At 58.3% G+C, this 16,916-nt stretch overlaps 1 protein-coding gene across 2 annotated transcripts in view; it reads left to right on the plus strand.

Annotated features, from left to right (window-relative positions):
• PMEPA1 (prostate transmembrane protein, androgen induced 1) overlaps nt 1–16,704 on the plus strand; it is a 58,639-nt gene extending 41,935 nt beyond the window's left edge. Inside the window, exons 2-4 of one of the 2 annotated variants that reach the window (XM_004282307.4) lie at nt 7,347–7,501; nt 11,999–12,052; nt 12,513–16,704. In XM_004282307.4, coding sequence (XP_004282355.1) covers nt 7,347–7,501; nt 11,999–12,052; nt 12,513–13,061 — 758 coding nt within the window. In that variant the 3' untranslated portion in view covers nt 13,062–16,704. The remainder of the gene's footprint in view (nt 1–7,346; nt 7,502–11,998; nt 12,053–12,512) is intronic. The other variant, XM_049698958.1, reaches the window with a different exon arrangement.
• The last annotated feature ends 212 nt before the right edge of the window (nt 16,705–16,916 follow it).

Here is a 16,916-nt window from a genome sequence, read left to right on the forward strand (position 1 = left end):
CCTCCTCTGTTTACCTGAGAGCCCTGCGATCCTTTATTCCACTCATTTATTGTGCGTCTGCTCTGGGAAAGGTGCTGGGGACACAGAATGCTCACAGGGTCACTGGACACTGGCATTCGAGGAGGGAGAGGCAGGAAATAAGCCGTTAGACAGGCCGCATGTGGCCTCTGATTACAGCTGCAGAGAAGAGTGAAGCCCGCACGGGACACGGGGCCTGGGGACTGGGGCAGGCACTGGTTCAGACAGGATGCTCTGGGATGCTTCCTGAGGAAGTGACATTGGAACAGAGACCAGAAGGTAAGGAGGGAGCGAGCACGTGGATGTGGGGAAGGATCATTCCAGGCAGAGGGAGAGGCACGTGCAAAGGCCCTCAGGTGGGCTGTGTTGGGACCTTTTACAGAACACAGAACAGAACTCTTATTAGAGCAGAGAGAGCGAAAGGGAGAGGGTCCCGGGAGAAATGCACGTGGAGATAAATACCCAGGAAGTGATTTGCCTGGTCAAAGGTTGTCTCTTGGAAGTTCTGAGAGATTGTTATTTTGCTCTGCAGAGATGCCCCCAGCTTGCACCGTCCATCAGCTACCGCACTGGCAGAGGGGCCCACTTGGATGGGCCTTCTCCAGCTACTGTGGATTCCACAGCTCAGGTCTGCTAGGGGATAGGTGTGGCCCAGGGCCTGGCGTTCTTGGTTCCCGTAATGAGGCTTCCCAGGTGGTCTGCCTGCAGAGGTGCTGTCATCCTGAGTCCGTGGCTCCAGTTAACTCATGTAGTTCTCACCACAGCCATGTGAAGTGGGGACTGGGTGATCCCTCTTCCCCCCTGCCCCCAGATGAGGACACTAGTGATATACTGAAGGTCACAGTTTAAGTGGTAAAGTTGGAATGCGAACCCAGGAATCTTGGGGGCAGACCTCGTGTTCTGAGTCTGTACCCTAAATTCTTACACGAACAGCAATGCGGGGAGCCCCAGGCCCCTGTGCAAGGCCGGATCCCCCCGCCCCAGCCAGCCTAGAACTTGTTTGCCCCTAACCCGCAACACCAGACAACAGTGGATAGTATCTCACGGTTATGTGTTCCGGTATGAGGTGCCCGGAGCCCAGCCGTGTGCTTGGCACAGAGTAGGTGCTTGGGTAAGCGATGTGGTCTGTCTTTAAAAAAGAGAAAACTGGCCTAGATTTGCTGCCCAAACCTTAAGAGAAAGACCCATTTTTTACTTACAAATGGTCTTACCCTAAGAAAGAAAGGTCCGTCAGGGGTGCTTGAAATAGCACCAGGAGCGATCAGAAAGTTATTCCTTTGACGTCTGGTTCAATTTTATTTGACATTCCAGGGGGGGAAGGAGCTGGGCTCTTATTCAAATGCAGTGGTGGAGGAGGGGCAGCAAATGAAGTGGCAGGAACCCCAGGCAGGCTAGGGCTCCACTGAATGACAATGAGGCCCGCCCCGGCCCGGCCCCGTCACATCCAGGCAGGCCTAACGAGATTAGATTTTCATAAATTTCAGACAGTGCCAATTCCTAATTCCTCGGCGTACGGCCGGGAGGCCAGACAGGGCTGCCTGCACGGGCTGCTTGTTAACCAGGAAGCACGCTGGCTGCCCCGCCGCCCGGAGCAGACGCGATGGGGGCAGGCGGCGGGGGAGGGGGGAGAGCCGTCTGGTCTGGAGACCTCCCATGGGCTGGCAGGAGTTGGGTGGACTCCGGCCCAACTCTCCAGCCAAGGAAGGAGAAAAGAGCCCCAGCACCGGGCTGCCGCTCCGATTATTAACTGAGAGCCCAGTGACAGTCGTGCCCATGTCGCATGGTGAATTCTACACCAGCCCCATTTACAGCTGGGAAGTGGCCGGACAGGGGTTTGAACCAAGGCTCCTGCGTTTGGTTCACGTTGTGGCTCCATCACCAAGAACAGGGGACCATAAGCTTGGACGCAAAAGACCTGCATCTTTACCTTAACCAGCCCGAACAGGAACACGGACACCAAACCGCAGGGCGTCAACAGCACCTGCGATGTGGTCACCGGTGGAAACCACAGGCTGCCTGTCGCGTCGAAACCGGCCGGGTTATATTTACTGTGATAGTATCCCCGGGCCACACGTGTGATCCTGTGTATTCTTCCTATGTCGCAAGTCTGGTTGAGAGTTTGAGAACTATTTTGATACGGTTGGCTTCCTTTCAAAGCCTGACTTGAATTTTTATTCAGTTTAATTTTATTTTAAAAATCTCATTCTGAGAGCGCGTCCTGGCTCCCCCAGGTGCCGGAGGAGGAAGCCTCGGAGTCAGGACTGTTCTCTTCTGACTCTTGGTCTGACCGACGTTGCTGCCCCTGAGGGTTTGTAGGAATGAAGAGGGAAGGTCCTGTTCTGGGCGGGTGCCTGGCACTCAGGTAGCAGCAGAGGAGAACGCAGCTGTGAGTATCTTTCTGCAGTTTCGCGGTAGGTGCCCAGAGCTGCCCTGAGTGCCTAACCATCCTGTGACTCTCCTCCATGCTGGTGGGGAGGTGGTTACTGCTGGCCAAGATACTGGGTTCGAGGACACATGACAGGCGATGCTCCAGCGGTCCTGAACCAGCCTGGCGACCAAGCCCACTCCACACAAGCGCCTGGCTTGAACCCACACTGTTCCCGACACTCTGGGGCCACGGCACCCAGGACCGCTGGGTGTGGGGCATCAGCCTAACCTGGCCCTGAAAGTATGGGCTTGGGGGGTCTGGGCTCTCTTGGGCTGTGTGGCCTTTGGCCAGTCACCTCCCCTCTCCCAGCCTCAGTTTCCTCATCTGTAAAGTTGGCGGCGGGGGTCATGTTAGTATCTACTTCACGGAATGCTGTTGACGGTTCAGTAAGACGATGCCTGTACGGATTTGGGCTGTGCCTGGCCTTGAGGGGCCTCTCTGCGACGCTGCCTCTCTCACTAGTGTCAGAGGGACTGGGAGAGGATCAGAGATGCCCGTGCACGCGTCTCGACGTGACTGCATCTGTCTCTGGAGGAGGAGACAAAAGGAGGGTCAGGCCGCTCCAATGAGGCGGACGAACCTGTTAATTTGAAATTATTCACGAGGAAAGAAGACACTCAAATTAGAATGACCTTACTTTGCATGTGGAAGATGGGCTTGGCCACCCCCAAGAGCCTGCCACATCCATCACCCACCCCAAGGGGGAGATTATGAAGAAAAGTGGCAGGACCTCTCCCCCACCCCCACCCCCCAACAGCGAGCGGACTTGACGCCCAGAACAGGATGAGGGAAATGTGATGTTTCCTCCCCAAAGGCTCCTGTCCTTGGAGCAGAGACCAGTGCCCAGAAGTCCAGCCGCCACCCTGGGTGACCTTTCTGGACTGACCCTGGGGCAGAGGCCCGTGAGGCATGCTCAGCGTTTCCAGGGCATCGGCCTGGGTGAGGGGCGCCTGTTGTCCCCAAAGGCATGTTGGGAATTGTGACAGGATCACGTGCTGTTTTCTGCCCCATCCTGAGCTCTTGACATCTATTATTTCATCCCCCGGGGACCTCACAGGGGTGCCTGTGCCCAGGGTCACACAGCTGGTAGCTGGTACATGCAGGGAGACAGGACTGGGCATCCTCCGAGGTATTCCCGGCGTGGGAAGGGGAAACTAACGGACACTTTGGGAACGCTGGGACAATTTAGCAGTTTCCCCTTCTCGCTCCCTGAGGGAGGCTCTGGGTTCGGGACCGGCCCTGCCCTTTGATCTAGAGCAATTTCTCCCTATGCCTCGGTTTGCCCATCTGTAAAATGGCAGTGGTGATGGCTGGCACCCCACAGACTTGGGGGAGGCGGGCTCAAAGCAGGGCCGTGCGTGTGTTGTACATGTTACCATCCTGACTAGTCCCAGTGAGTAGTCGCCACGACAACGGGGAGCTTGGGCTGTGGACCAGCCTGCCATCTCCTCTTGCTCTAGTCTCCCTTTGTCTGTGACCAGGCTTTGCTGTGAGTCCCATGGCCACAAGAGACTTGAGCTGAGTGGGGGGCAGTGGTTGGACCCACGCCTTCCACCACTGTGCTGGGCACTCGGCCACATGTCCAGCAGGATCGGTGTGGCTCCACATCTTGGGGGCTCCTCTCGGCTGGAACTCCCGAAGCTGCCCGTCCTGCAGGCTTTGGCCTGCTGGGTGCTTTCAAAACTCTAGAATGTGTTGCTGGCGTTAAGGCCCAGGCAGTTCTGGGGAGATGGGGAGGTGTGGCTGCACTGGGCCAGCCTGCCTGGGGGCTGTCCTGTTTGGCCTGCTGGGCTTTCAATTAGCAGTGCCTGTCTAGAGTGCCCTGTGGACCTGGTGAGGAGGACCTCCTGCTCGATTAGTGATGCCTGCTGTGGGAGCAGGATTGAGGAGTTGGGTACGAATGCTGAAACCCAGGCTGCCCACAGGGGCCAGGCAGATGCTATCAAGCAGAATGGGGGCCGAGGTAGAGCTTGGGGCCCAGCACAGCCTGTGTAGTGAGGGTGGCTGCCCTGCAGCTCCGTTCCTTTGAGTGGGGGCAGGGGACTGTGCATGCAAGCACCCTCAGGTCCCCAGTTTGCCACCGTTCCCAGCAGGTCCTTTCCGATACACTTCCCGGAAAGGTGGGTTCCTGTCGCCCAAGGCAGTGTCTCCCGGAAGGAGCACCCTGAAAGTGAAAGTTCACTGTGGTGCTGTCGGCGGGACCAGAGCCCCCTCACCCTGTGGCCAAGGTCAAAACGCCCAGCCCAGGGTGTTCTCTGCCTCATGGGTTGGGGTGAATCACCTGCCGGCCGGGGGGGCCTCTCCTGCACCCCTCAGTGCCCGCCCTCCCCCCCCCCCCAGTCCGTGTCTCTGCACGGCCCGGAATACCCAGCTCGGTCCTGCTCGACCCTCTCTATTCAGGCTTACGGGTTCGGGCCGCCCTTGTTTTGCCGTGGCTGGAGTGCTGCAGGGCCCCCCACTAACTGTGGTCACCCTGAGGAGTGCTCTCCGTGCTGGGCACGTCGCCCTCGCACCACCTCCTCCTCCACACAGGGAACCTGGGATGGATTCAGCGAGTCAGGGTCCTGGAGCCAGCCTGGGGGTCCCCTTGGGGACCTGCCCAAGGGTCTCGGGAGCCCGCAGGAGTCTCCCTCCTCCTCTGGCCAAGACCCCAGGCCTTTGGCTTCCAGAATGGAGCCTAGAAATGATTCGTGGTTTCTCTTCTTCTGAGCGTTTTCCCCTCTCTTCTCCCACATGGATGTGCACAGGGCTGTGGCCCAGGGACCAGGGTGGTCACATTGGCGCTTTCGGCGCCCTGGGCTCCTTCCTAGGGGTGACGCTTCACGCTGGACCCCGGCCCCCAGAAATCAGGTCCTCCTGCCCTTTTGGGGTCGGGAGAGCTGTGAGGTTTGTTCACACCCGCTTGGCCTGCTGGGGCCTCGTCCACTGCTCTCTTTCAGGCCCTACCGGCCTTGTTGCCTCGGCCGCTGGACAACACCAGGAGGAGGGCAGAGGCCTGGCCAGGGCCCTGCAGGCCGCCGGGGCCAGGGACAGAGACGGAAGCAGCGCACACCTCCTTTCCTGCAGGCCCGGGTGGGCGGGGCGCCTGGAGAGGGCGGGGGGGAGGGGCAGAGAGGTGCCCACCCCCAGGTCCCCGGCGGGGTGAAGAGTGCATGGCCTGGGGGGAGCGGGTGCAGGCCTCTCTGGGGTGGGCCGTGGGTGTTGCACAAAGCCAGCCTCTGTGTCTCCTGAATGGGCAGCTTCATCCCAGGCCCTAGCGGACGGGCCCTGGACCAGCCCGTCTGGGGAGGCGAGAGGTGTGGCCACAGTGATCGGGGCTGAGGCCAGAGACCTGGCCTTTGCCCAACCCAGGCCCTGCCGTCCTCCTGGCGGGAAAGTGAAGAAGCCCCTCAGAGGGTTTGAGGCTTGTCCGATTCCCCGCTAGGCGGGGCACAGCCTTCTGGGGCTCGGGAAGGTCTCACCAAAGTCCCTGGCTACTTCACCCTCCTTCCTGGGCCCCCCAAGGCGAGGGAGGGCTGCAGCTCCACACAGGCCAGAGCCAGGGCCCGGGCTCCAGACCGAATTCCCGGGTGCAGAGGCGGCCATCCAGCGGGTGGTCGAGCGGGGGCGGGGGGGGGGCCACCAGCGCTGGGCCCTGGGGCTACACGAGTCTGTCACTAGGCCTGAACCGGGGTCTCCTCACCTGCAAGATGGGATGATAAAAAGTACCCGTGTGTACGCTCAGCCCTGAACGGAGCTCCTCAGCCCCGGCACACTCTGTCCGGGGTGCCCTGTGCCCTGTAGGATATTAAGGTTCCAGAAGCGCCCCCAGTTGTGACAAGCCACTAGTATCCCCAGACATTGCCACGTGTCCCCTGGGGGTTAGACTAACCCGACTCACTGACGGCCTCAGGCAGACATTGGCACAGCTGGGCAAAGGCTTGGTGTGGTAGAGGAAGGTGGGCGTCCTGCAGAGCCCTGGGTGGGGGAGAAGGGGTGGCCGGGGCTTCGGAGAGGACGTGCGGGCAGGCTGCGCGTGGAGGAGCTTCCGCGGCTGTACCAGCAGGGACGCCCACCGGGATGCCCTGATCTCCCACGGGACACCGAGGCTGGCGGCAGGAGGGCGGGCCCTCGCCGGGTTTGGCGGGGCCCCACTTGAGCGACCCGCGAGCGACACAGTCCCCACCTGCGGCCCGCCCCCCGCACCCCAGCTTCCTTGCGTCTCTCTGGGGGGAAGAAGAGCTGAGTCAGTGGCCCTGAGCTTGAACCTGTGCCCCTGGGGAGCCCTCCACCAATTGCTTGTTAGCGGGGGAGGGGGGCCTTCCTGCCTGCCCTCTGGGATCGTCCGTGGGCGGCCTCAGGCTGGCGGAGGCCGGCTGCGCCCCCTCTGCCGCCCTGTCCCTCCCCAGGTCCCCGGCATCTCGCCCGCCGCTGCTGGGGACTCTGCTGGCACCGGGCACGGCCAGCTGCCGCGCCGCCCGACACGGACCCGCTCGAGTCAGCAGAAACCGCCCGACTCCGGCAGGATCAAAATAACCTCCTTCCTTTTCCAGCACTTGAGGGTTTTTCCGCCTTCTGGGGGAAAAACAAAACAAACCCGAAAAAAAGAAATGAGAGCTGCAGTGTTTGCAGCCGCCCGGAATGGGGTTTCTCTGAGGCCTCTTCCCGGCGGTGGCCCGCACACGCTCTGTCCCGTGGAGGGTGGTGTGTCTTCGTGCGTCTCGCGTGTGTGATAGATGTGTCTGTACGTAGCTGTGTTATCTGTGTTCGTTTGTGTTGGCGTGTGTGTGGGTGTGTAGGGGTGCTGACGCTTTTGCATATTAGGTGTGCATGTGTGTTGGGGTGTGTGGGTGCTCAGACGCCCCGAGCCTCTGCCCGCACCAGCGTCCCTGAGGTCTCACGTGTCCCCTTGGTCTTGCAGCGGAGCTGGAGTTCGTTGAGATCACCGTCATCGTGGTGGTGGTGATGGTGATGGTGGTGGTGATCACGTGTCTGCTGAGCCATTACAAACTGTCCGCGCGCTCCTTCATTGGTCGGCACAGCCAGGGCAGGAGGAGGGAAGACGCCCTGTCCTCGGTGAGTGCCTGCCCTCCCTGAGCTTCCGGGGGCCCGTGGACGCCCCTCATCAAGTGCCTGTGGGGTCAGGGTCGGGTGCTCACAGGAGCTGACGGCAGGGAGACAGTCTAGGGGGGCTGGGGGGGCTTCTGGGTATAGGCAGTGACCCAGATGGAAGGGAGCCCGTGGACCAGTCCATGCAGTGGGGCTTTGGTCCCCAGATCCATCCGTCCATCCATCCGTCCATCCATCCGTCGGACAGACATTTACTGAGCACCCTCTGTGTGTCTAGAGCCTTCCCAGGCATTGGGGGGAGATAGCTTCGAGCAGGTCGCAGGGGGGTGCTGCCTGATGGGCCGGATGTAGACAGACAGGAGCGCCGGCTGCTCCGAAGGAAGCTGAAAGGAGTCACCGGGAATCCCAGAGGCTGGTTTACCCAGGACAGTCGAGGTGAGCCCCTGAAGCCGAGCTCTGGAGGGAGAAACAAGGGTGGGGTGCCGAGTGGGTGAGTGCAGGAAGGGTGAGAAGGACAAATGCGGCACGGTCCTTGCTGTCCCTACAAAACTGCAGTTTGATATGTTACTAGAACTGTGTGCCCTGTTGGGCATTCTGGAAACCCAGGAATATCCCCACAAAACTGGGGCAGGTGGAGCAGCTCCCAGCAGTTTGGGAACTCGCCCTCGTCCAGACCTGAGCACCCACGTTCCCCTCATTCACCTGCACCTTCGGTGCCACCCCTGCCCGCCGCTCCGTGTTCCTCAGCAGATGGACCAGGGGGCAGTGTAGAGTCCATCACTAAACAGTTTCCATCTCCACGCCTGTCAGGTGTAATTTAACAACCTGGACAGGAGTAGCTGTCTGAGGGACGGGCTGCAGATGACACGGAGAGGGGGGCCCGTGGGCAGCCCCGGGGCTGTGCAGGGAGCACATCTCTGAGCCCGTGTTCACCGGGCGCTGGGGGGAAGCGGCAGCGGGCATGGCCTCCCGGCTCTGGGGGACGCCTGGGGCCGGCGCTGGTGCCCAGAGTCTGTGGGACTGAGCTGAGTCAGGCTGGCAGGCCTGTCCCTGGCAAATTTGGGCATCTCCGCTTGCGTCAGGCCTCAGTATGTCACCAGGTTGCCAGGGCAAGGCGCATCCGCTCTGGTCCCTCTGACGGGAGCACTGGGCGCCCCAAACCCGAGGCCGGTGTGTCCGGAGGACGCTCGGCAGCTCCCTGCAGGGCTTACCTGCGTGTTTATTTGCTGTCGCTGTTGCCTGAGTGACAGTGCCACCAGCTGCACTGCCACGTCCGCGCTCAGTAATCCCTCCCACATTTTACAGAGGAGAAACGGGGGCTCAGAGAGGTGGGAACATTTGCCTAGGGCCACACAGCTTCTAAGCGACAGCTTGAAGAGCCCATGACCCGTTTTGTCCCATCTCGGATGCTGGGGCAAGCTTTGGACAAATGAGAAGACGTCAGCCTGGTAGCCGTGCTCCAGGGTGGGGCATCCTACCCCCTCTGAGCCTCAGTGTGTGCGTCTGTAAAATGGGTGGAGCGAGCCTTTCTCCTTCCTACCCTGCATGGTCACAGGGAGGGTGAAGTTAGCTGAGGGAGCTGGGGAGATGGCAGAGGTTCCAGCGTGAGGGACCCGTGCCACCATAGCGGGGACAGCCCTGTAGGCAGCACTGGGACTTCGTGCCCAGGTGGAGGTCAAGATTCGGGTTCTGGTTCCTGAACATCTGAGGTTAAAAGAAAGTCTCCCCTGCCCCCCTGCCCCCGGCCGACTTCTACCAGCCACCTGCACAGGCCCCCGGGGATGCCCAGCTGGGTAAACATGGAGGCTTGTTAGACCTGAAGTACGTGTGGCGGCTCCCCTGGGGCCCCTGCCAGACAGGGCGTGTCTGAGGAGTCTCGAGGGCCCATGACCTCCCAGAGAGACCCAAACGCAGCCGCCGTCTGCTTGGCGCTGGGCCCACCCCTGGCATGGCTGTCCTGCCGTGGCCCCTTTTCAGGGTGAACCTCTGGGAGTTCATTTCCTCATCTGTCAGAGGGTGGGGCTCAGGTGCAGGTAAAGCCCTGTGGCCCTGGGACCTCACTTCCCCACCTGATGCTGCTGCCAGAGAAGCTGGAAAATACTGCAGGGGTACAGACTGTGGCTCGGCGTCTGCAGCTGAAGGCAGGGCGGGAGTCAGCCAGGTCCAGATAGACCAGGGCCGGGTGCCCACTCTGTGAGTCAGGTTTCTGGGCTCATCCCCACGGTCTCTTCTGTGGCTGCAGTGGCCCTGCAGCAGCCTTCTTGGTGGTGTGACGGACTGTCTGGCCCTTGATGGAGCCAGTTTGTGGACCCCTGGTCTAGATGGGGAAGCCATGGGCAGCTGGACGAACTCTCCAAGGAAGCTTTTAGAAAGAGAAGGAGGTGTCGGGAAGTGGAGCGGGGGTGAGAGAAGGAGCTGCCAGGAGCAGCCCTGTGGGCACTGGCACCTGGAAAGGCGTCAGGGCCATTCACTGAATAAGAGAACAAGGTGAGTTAAGACACAGCCTGTGGGCAGGTGTAGTGCAGCCAGCTGGCCTCCGGGTTCCTCACAGCAGGGCCAGGCTGATACAGGAGCTGAGATGCTGTGGGAGGCGCATCCGGCAGGTGGGAGGTTCCTGGAGGCCTCCCTGGAGGAGGAGGTGACCTCCAGGTGCACAAGTTGGGGGTAGTCAGGTGACAAGGATGGAAGTAATTCTGGGGTCTGCGGTGGGGCCTCCCAAGCAGTGACTGGTATTTTCCTAAGCACTGTGGGTGGAGACTCCCCGGGCTAGGGCTCGACGGAGGGCTGGAGGGTGGGCAGTGGTGGGAAGACGTTGTGGGGACCTTGAACAGAGGGCCTCCTAGGGGGGTTTTAGGCAGGGGCCCGTCTGGGTCACATTTATCCAAGTTGACCTTGGCTGCTTGCACCCCTCCCCAGGACTCCCGACTTGAATGGGGAGCAGGTGGATGTCCCCCCATTTGCTTCCTGGTGCTCACATGGACTGTGCCAGGGGCCCGACTGGGGGCCACAGAGCCTGCCGGGGTCGGCTTGAGCCCGAATGCTTCTGGAGGCGGTGGGCGAGGTTTGGATCCCAGCACTGCCCGCTGCCAGCGGGAGCAGCTCGGCTCAGCCACCTGACCTCCGCCTTGCCGGCTTTGTCGGGATGTCGGGAGAGTTGAGTTAGTGCTTTAAAGAGCGTAGCACAGTGCCTGGCGCCAAGGCGTTCCTAATATCAGTAACAGAATGGCCCTTGATGACCATATTAACAGTAATCGTGTATGTCTGCCCTCCGTATCCCCACGCCTGGAATAAACTAGACCCCGGTGAGTCTTTGTGGGGTGCTTTCCTGATGAGTGACACAGAGCTCCCCTAGTGGCCATATGGAAATTGCAGCCCTCCTGGCAATTCCTCCCCAGACTGCCGGTGAGAATCGTCGTACAAGGGAACCCTCAAGAAAACATGTCCCCCCAAAAACTTTGGGGTGATAGATATGTTCATTACCTAGATTGTGGTGATGGGCTCCTGGTAGATACCTATGCCACAACAACCAAATTGTATGCTTTGAATATGTGCAGTTGATTATATGTCAGTTACATCTCAATAAAACTGTAAAATTAGAGGAAGGAAGGCATCCCTCCCCATAGGCCCGGGCCTATCCATGCGTATCACCGGAACAGAAGTGGTGCTGCATGATGGCATGATTAACTCTCCTGTATTTCTTCATCTATAAACTGGGCCCCCAACCACGGGGGCAAGACAGACTATAGTAAGTGCTAAGTAAATACGTGGACAAGGTGATTACAGACATGACGGATGCTTTGAAGGAGATAAGCAGATGACGGGATGTTTAATGGGAGAAGGCCCTTCAGATAATGGTGCCAGAGAAAGCCTGCGGTGGGCACTGGAATTGAAAAGCGAGAAGGAGCCAGCTGTGCAGTGGGGCAGCCAGTGCGAAGGCCCCGTGGTGCACAGTTAGCACTTCCATGCACTAAATAGCGGGTCAGCGCGACAGGAGGGAGAGTGGTGGTGGCACCCGGCACTGTCACAGGCTCACTGAGCGTTGCGCGCACCCCAGGGGCTTTTGCATGTTCGCCTCCTTCAGTTCTTCGACAGATACTGCAATTATGCACGTTTTCAGATGCAGTAACTTGACCGAGGTCGCACAGCAAGTACCTAGGCTTTCTTAGCCGGTTCACCCGTGCATTTGGATGTGTTCTAAGGCCCACGGAAGCTGCTGGAGGGTTTTGAGAAGGAGGGACCCACGAATCAGATGTATGTTTTGGAAAGTGTGAGTTCGGAGGATGCATTTTCGGGGGGCAGCCTTGGGACCTGGGAGATCAGCGATTGTGTCATGTCCGAGAGAAACGTCCAGGCCCGGGCTGGGGTCGCTGCAGTGGGGCTGAAGAGGGGGATGGGTGCAGCATCTCATGCCGAGTGGAGGCTCTCAGAGTCCACGCCAGGCTGCCCCTTGGCTCTCCCACCTCTGCCCCTCCCGCTGACCCTGTCCTCTTCCTCCCCGTACAGGAAGGATGCCTCTGGCCCTCGGAGAGCACGGTGTCAGGCAGTGGAATCCCGGAGGTGAGACCCAGCGCCGCCTCCCCTCCACCACTACCCTCCCCCCGCCCCCCCACCCCCCCACCCAAGGCTGCTGTAGTGGACGCCGAAGGCCCCCTACCCAGTAGCTCCCCTAATCCGGACCGGGGGCACCTCCCCTGCTAGTAGAGCGGCTACAGGAGGCCCACACCTGCCCTTCTCTGAAGAATCCTCCTTGGTTGCTGGCATCGTCCCTACCGGGACGTCATACGCTCCCCACCCCCAGGGAGCAGCCCTCAGTATCTGCGACACCGAAGGCCAAAGGCTGCCCTCTTCCAACTGTGTGACGATGTTCACACTCCAGGGCTCGCCAGTCATCAGGGGGCTGGACCCTGGGCTTGGCTCCTCCCCCCGCCACCCAGCGGCCATCTCTCCCTTTCCCCAGAGAGCAGAGTCACAGGGGCCCTGCCGCTGGGGGGACACTCACTCTGTTCTTCCCCTCCAGCCGCAGGTCTATGCCCCGCCCCGGCCCACCGACCGCCTGGCCGTGCCCGCCTTTGCCCAGCGGGACCGCTTCCACCGCTTCCAGCCCACCTACCCATACCTGCAGCACGAGATCGACCTGCCGCCCACCATCTCGCTGTCGGACGGGGAGGAGCCCCCGCCCTACCAGGGCCCCTGCACGCTCCAGCTGCGGGACCCCGAGCAGCAGCTGGAGCTGAACCGGGAGTCGGTCCGCGCGCCCCCAAACAGAACCATCTTCGACAGCGACCTGATGGACAGCGCCATGCTGGGCGGCCCCTGCCCTCCCAGCAGTAACTCGGGCATCAGCGCCACGTGCTACGGGGGCGGTGGGCGCATGGAGGGGCCACCCCCCACCTACAGCGAGGTCATCGGCCACTACCCCGGGGCCTCCACCTTCCAGCACCAGCAGAGCAGCGGGCCGGCCTCCTTGCTGGAGGGCACCCGGCTGCACCCCGCACACATCGCCCCCCTGGAGAGCACAGCGGCCTGGAGCAAAGAGAAGGATAAACAGAAGGGACACCCCCTCTAGGAGTCCCGGGGGGCCAGGGCCGGGGCCGCAGTAGGTAAAACAGCAAAACACTCCGCACTTCTTGAAAGAAAAGAGAGAGGAGGACGGGGCGACACACAGGAAACTGCGACGCATGACCATCCTCTCCCCACCTCTCTGTGTGTAAATATTTACATGTTCTGTCTGGTCTGAATGCACAAAGCTAAGAAGACTTGCAAAAAAAAAACCATGTTTCTCTGTTGAGCTGCGTCTTGAAGGCAAAAGAGGAAACAAAATTCTACGCTAGTCTTTCCTGTTTCTAGTTGAGCTGCGTGCGTGAATGCTTACTTTCTTCTGTTTGTTTATGATGATTTCACTTAACTTTAAAGACATATTTGCACAAAACCTTTGTTTAAAGATCTGCAATATTATATAAATATAAATATATATAAAATAAGAGAGACTGTATGTGCGAGGGCAGGAGTATTTTTGTATTAGAAGAGGCCTATTACAAAAAAAAAAAAGTTGTTTTCTGAGCTAGAAGAGAAAAAAAAAGGCCATTTTTGAGTGCCAACTCAGAAAGTGTGTATTACCTTGTAAAGAAAAAAAACTACAAAGCAGGGGTTTAGAGTTATTTATATAAATGTTGAGCTTTTGCACTATTTTTTAATATAAATATGTCAGTGCTTGTTTGATGGAAACTTCTATCAACGTCTGTCGAGACTTTTAAGGGAGAAATGTTGGAATTTCACGGTGGACGTCAGGCAGAGGGTGGGCTCCACGCTGAGTCTGGAGAGAGGCTCCCAGAGGGGCTGATTTCCTGCAGAGTGGAAGCTTCTGTCTAGTGATAGGTTATTACCTCGTTATACATTCCCTCCCGAAGGAGACGCATTTTTTCCCCTCTGGGCCAGGACAGCCTTTGGATCGCAAAGAAAATAGGAAAGTTACTCGAGGCCCCAAGTTCCAGGAGGTGGGCTTTGCTCTTCCCAAAATGAAGATAAACTGTTACTGAAGGAATCTTAGTATTTTCTCCTCGTTTCTGAACCACGAAGGTCCCTGTAGGAAGGGGCTCGCTAAGGTGCTCTCTGTCCCCTGCCTGCCTCGCCAGGGCCACGCCAGAGGCGGTCAGGTGGCTCGCGCGTGCGGGATGCTCTGGTCATTCAGACTCTACCGGCTGAGGTGGGTGCAGCCCACTGGCGTATAGGAAAGGCCCAAAGGACTAGCCATGTGACCTCATCCCTGTCTTTATGTATTGATTCTCACGTAACAGGCCCATAACCAGAAGACCAGAGATGAAAAAGTGACACGCCCAGGTTTCTCCCAGGACACTGCAAAAGGGTTATAACGAGAAAGACAGTCGAACCAACGCGAACTCGAGCTTTAGGATGTAGAAGCAGAACTCTTTCCCTTCTCCTCTCTTTCGCATTTCATTCCCTTCCCCGTGGAAACCATCGTTTTTGATGTGTTTGTGTATCTATGTTTTCATAAGCGTCTTCATCAGACACAACTCTTGTTTACCAGGGTTTTACTGAGTAGATGTCGGCGGGACCCCTTGCTGGTGGCGTGCGTGTGTGCAAGTAGAGAAGGCGGGGAGAGAGCGGAGTCGGGGTCCTCCCTCCCACCAAGGGTGGGCTAATACTCCATGGGGTGACGCCCTTAGCAGGAGAGCAGGCCGCCCTGCCGCCTGCCCCCTGCATCCCACGGAGGTGTCTTTTCATCTTCGGCAGAATGCCAACTAGCCGGTTAACATAAGAGAAAGGTATAAGAGGCAATAAGTATTGATTTTAAACAACTTTTTTATTACTTGAAAAACAAAAACCCGAGAACAGTTTTGAAGTTCTGACCATTTGAACTCTATTTCTATACGTACCTTTTAAGACCACGGTGACCAATAGATGACCGAGGTGTCTGAGTGCCCGCTCACCAGCCTGGCAGAAAGTTCTGGTACCTTGACAATAAAACCTGCCTCTCCGTGGGGTCTTCAGCCTAACCTTTGCCTAACCTTTGCTTCTCTCTCAAAGATTCTTTGAAAAGGTCATTCATGCAGAGACATCCATAGTTTGTCCTGAAAGGTACAGGGACACATTTATAGATAAAGTTTAAAAAAAAAAAAAAATATCGTTCCTTTATGTGAAACGTCTCCCTAGTGCCTTACTGAGAAAGTGGTTGACCCCTCTTGTCCCCCGGCAGCGGCGTTCCTGGACAACGCCCTGCTCACCCGGGCCCGGCCTTCCCGCTCGAGGTGGACAGAGGGCTACTGCTTCTTTAAAAACATCCCCATCGCCTCGTGCCGTGTCCCACCCACCCGCCCTCCACCCTGGATGTGCCTCCCTTGGGTCAGGCCGCCCCTCCTGCCCCTCCAGCCTCTTGTCAGTACTCGTTGATCTCCCACCTGGGTCACAAACCTAGTCGCGGACCTTGTTTGTGTGAGTAGCGTAGCAGCAGACGAGAGCCAGGCCCAAGTGTTCCCGAGGTCCTCGAACCAAAGCTTGAATCTCGTTGCTGGGTGGTGCGGTCTGCCGTTGCCGTATGAGCAGCGAGGTAGAAGAAGGAAGCAGGTGAGGGGGTTACTGACCTCAGCTGGCTTGAGGGCAGAGCACCCTCCCCACGCCCCCATTACGCCCCAGGATGGCGGTCCAGGCCTCAAGGCCACCGCCTTGTCCCTGGGCTCCGTGCCTAGCGGATGACAGTTGCAGAAGTTCATGGTGGAGCAGCTCGTCAAGGCCAGGGCACCTCCCAAGAAAACCATGGGGTGTGTTTCTGCAGAGCTCTTGGTTTCCCTGCTGGACCCAGAGCCCTGAGGGTACACTCCTTCCACTAGGTGTTTAGCTGTCGTGTCCTCACCTTCGAAAAGCCTTTGCGCATCCCTCGGGAGGCCCCCTTTTTTCAGTAGAAAGTTGGTGGGGTGGGGGGTGGCCCTTGGCAGTGGCCGGTTGGAGGGGGACCAGGCTGGGCTCAGAGAAGGTGGCAGAGCTTGGCCTTCTCTAAGCCTCTCATTGTTTCCCTGCTTGTCAATCATCACATTTCCTCCGGAGGAAAACTCTTTCCCCCGCCAAGCCCAGGTCCACACAGACGGACTTAGCAAAGTGCCCTAAGAGCCGTCCACGTCCCCGTGTTGTTGCCAGGAGCCGAGAGCGACGCCTCCCCACGGCTAGCAAACACCGGGGCGGGGCGAGGACCGAACCCTTCCCAGTCCTTTTCTGTCTGCTCTGTGAATTGTACTTTTCAGAGAATTTTCTTTTCTACGTGCAACACCAAGCTTCCAGATCCGTAGAACATGCTGATGACAAAGGAGAGAAAATGTTCCGTTTTTTTTGGTTTTCCGGAAACTGCACTTCAAATTCTGCTGTACTATAGAGCTCAGAAGGACCTGCTGCGTTCTCATTTGCCTGCCTGGTTCCATGGTGGTTGTGCTGATGGTGACGCTTTCACGTTGCTCCCTTGGCGTTGGAACCGCTCTCTTTCGCAGCCCTGTTTCCCAAGTTCTGTTCAAGTTACACGTATGTAAACTCTCCGTGGCACGCTGGGTGCGGCGCCCGCGTTGCTGCTGCGTAAGACTCTGTATTTGGATGCCAGTCCACAGGCCTGATGAAATCGCTTGTTGTGTATCAATAATCATTAGTGGCAATGATGACATTCTGAAAAGCTGCAATACTTATACAATAAATTTTACAATTCTTTGGAACGAGGCTCTTTCGCTTTCTTGGGCTGCATTGCTTTCCCTCTACCACCCCACCGCCCTCAGCACCAACACTTGGATGCCTTTAGTGGGAAGGAAGCAATCCCTCGGAGCTGCTGTGTGGCCTTGAGCGATTCCATCAACCTCTCTGTTTTAATTCAGGCAGCGTTCAGGGAGCCCAGTGAAAACACTTGCACGGGCAGGGGGTGCGTCGGGTG

Source organism: Orcinus orca, chromosome 16 (genome assembly GCF_937001465.1).
Source record: "Orcinus orca chromosome 16, mOrcOrc1.1, whole genome shotgun sequence".
Lineage (NCBI taxonomy): Eukaryota > Metazoa > Chordata > Mammalia > Artiodactyla > Delphinidae > Orcinus > Orcinus orca.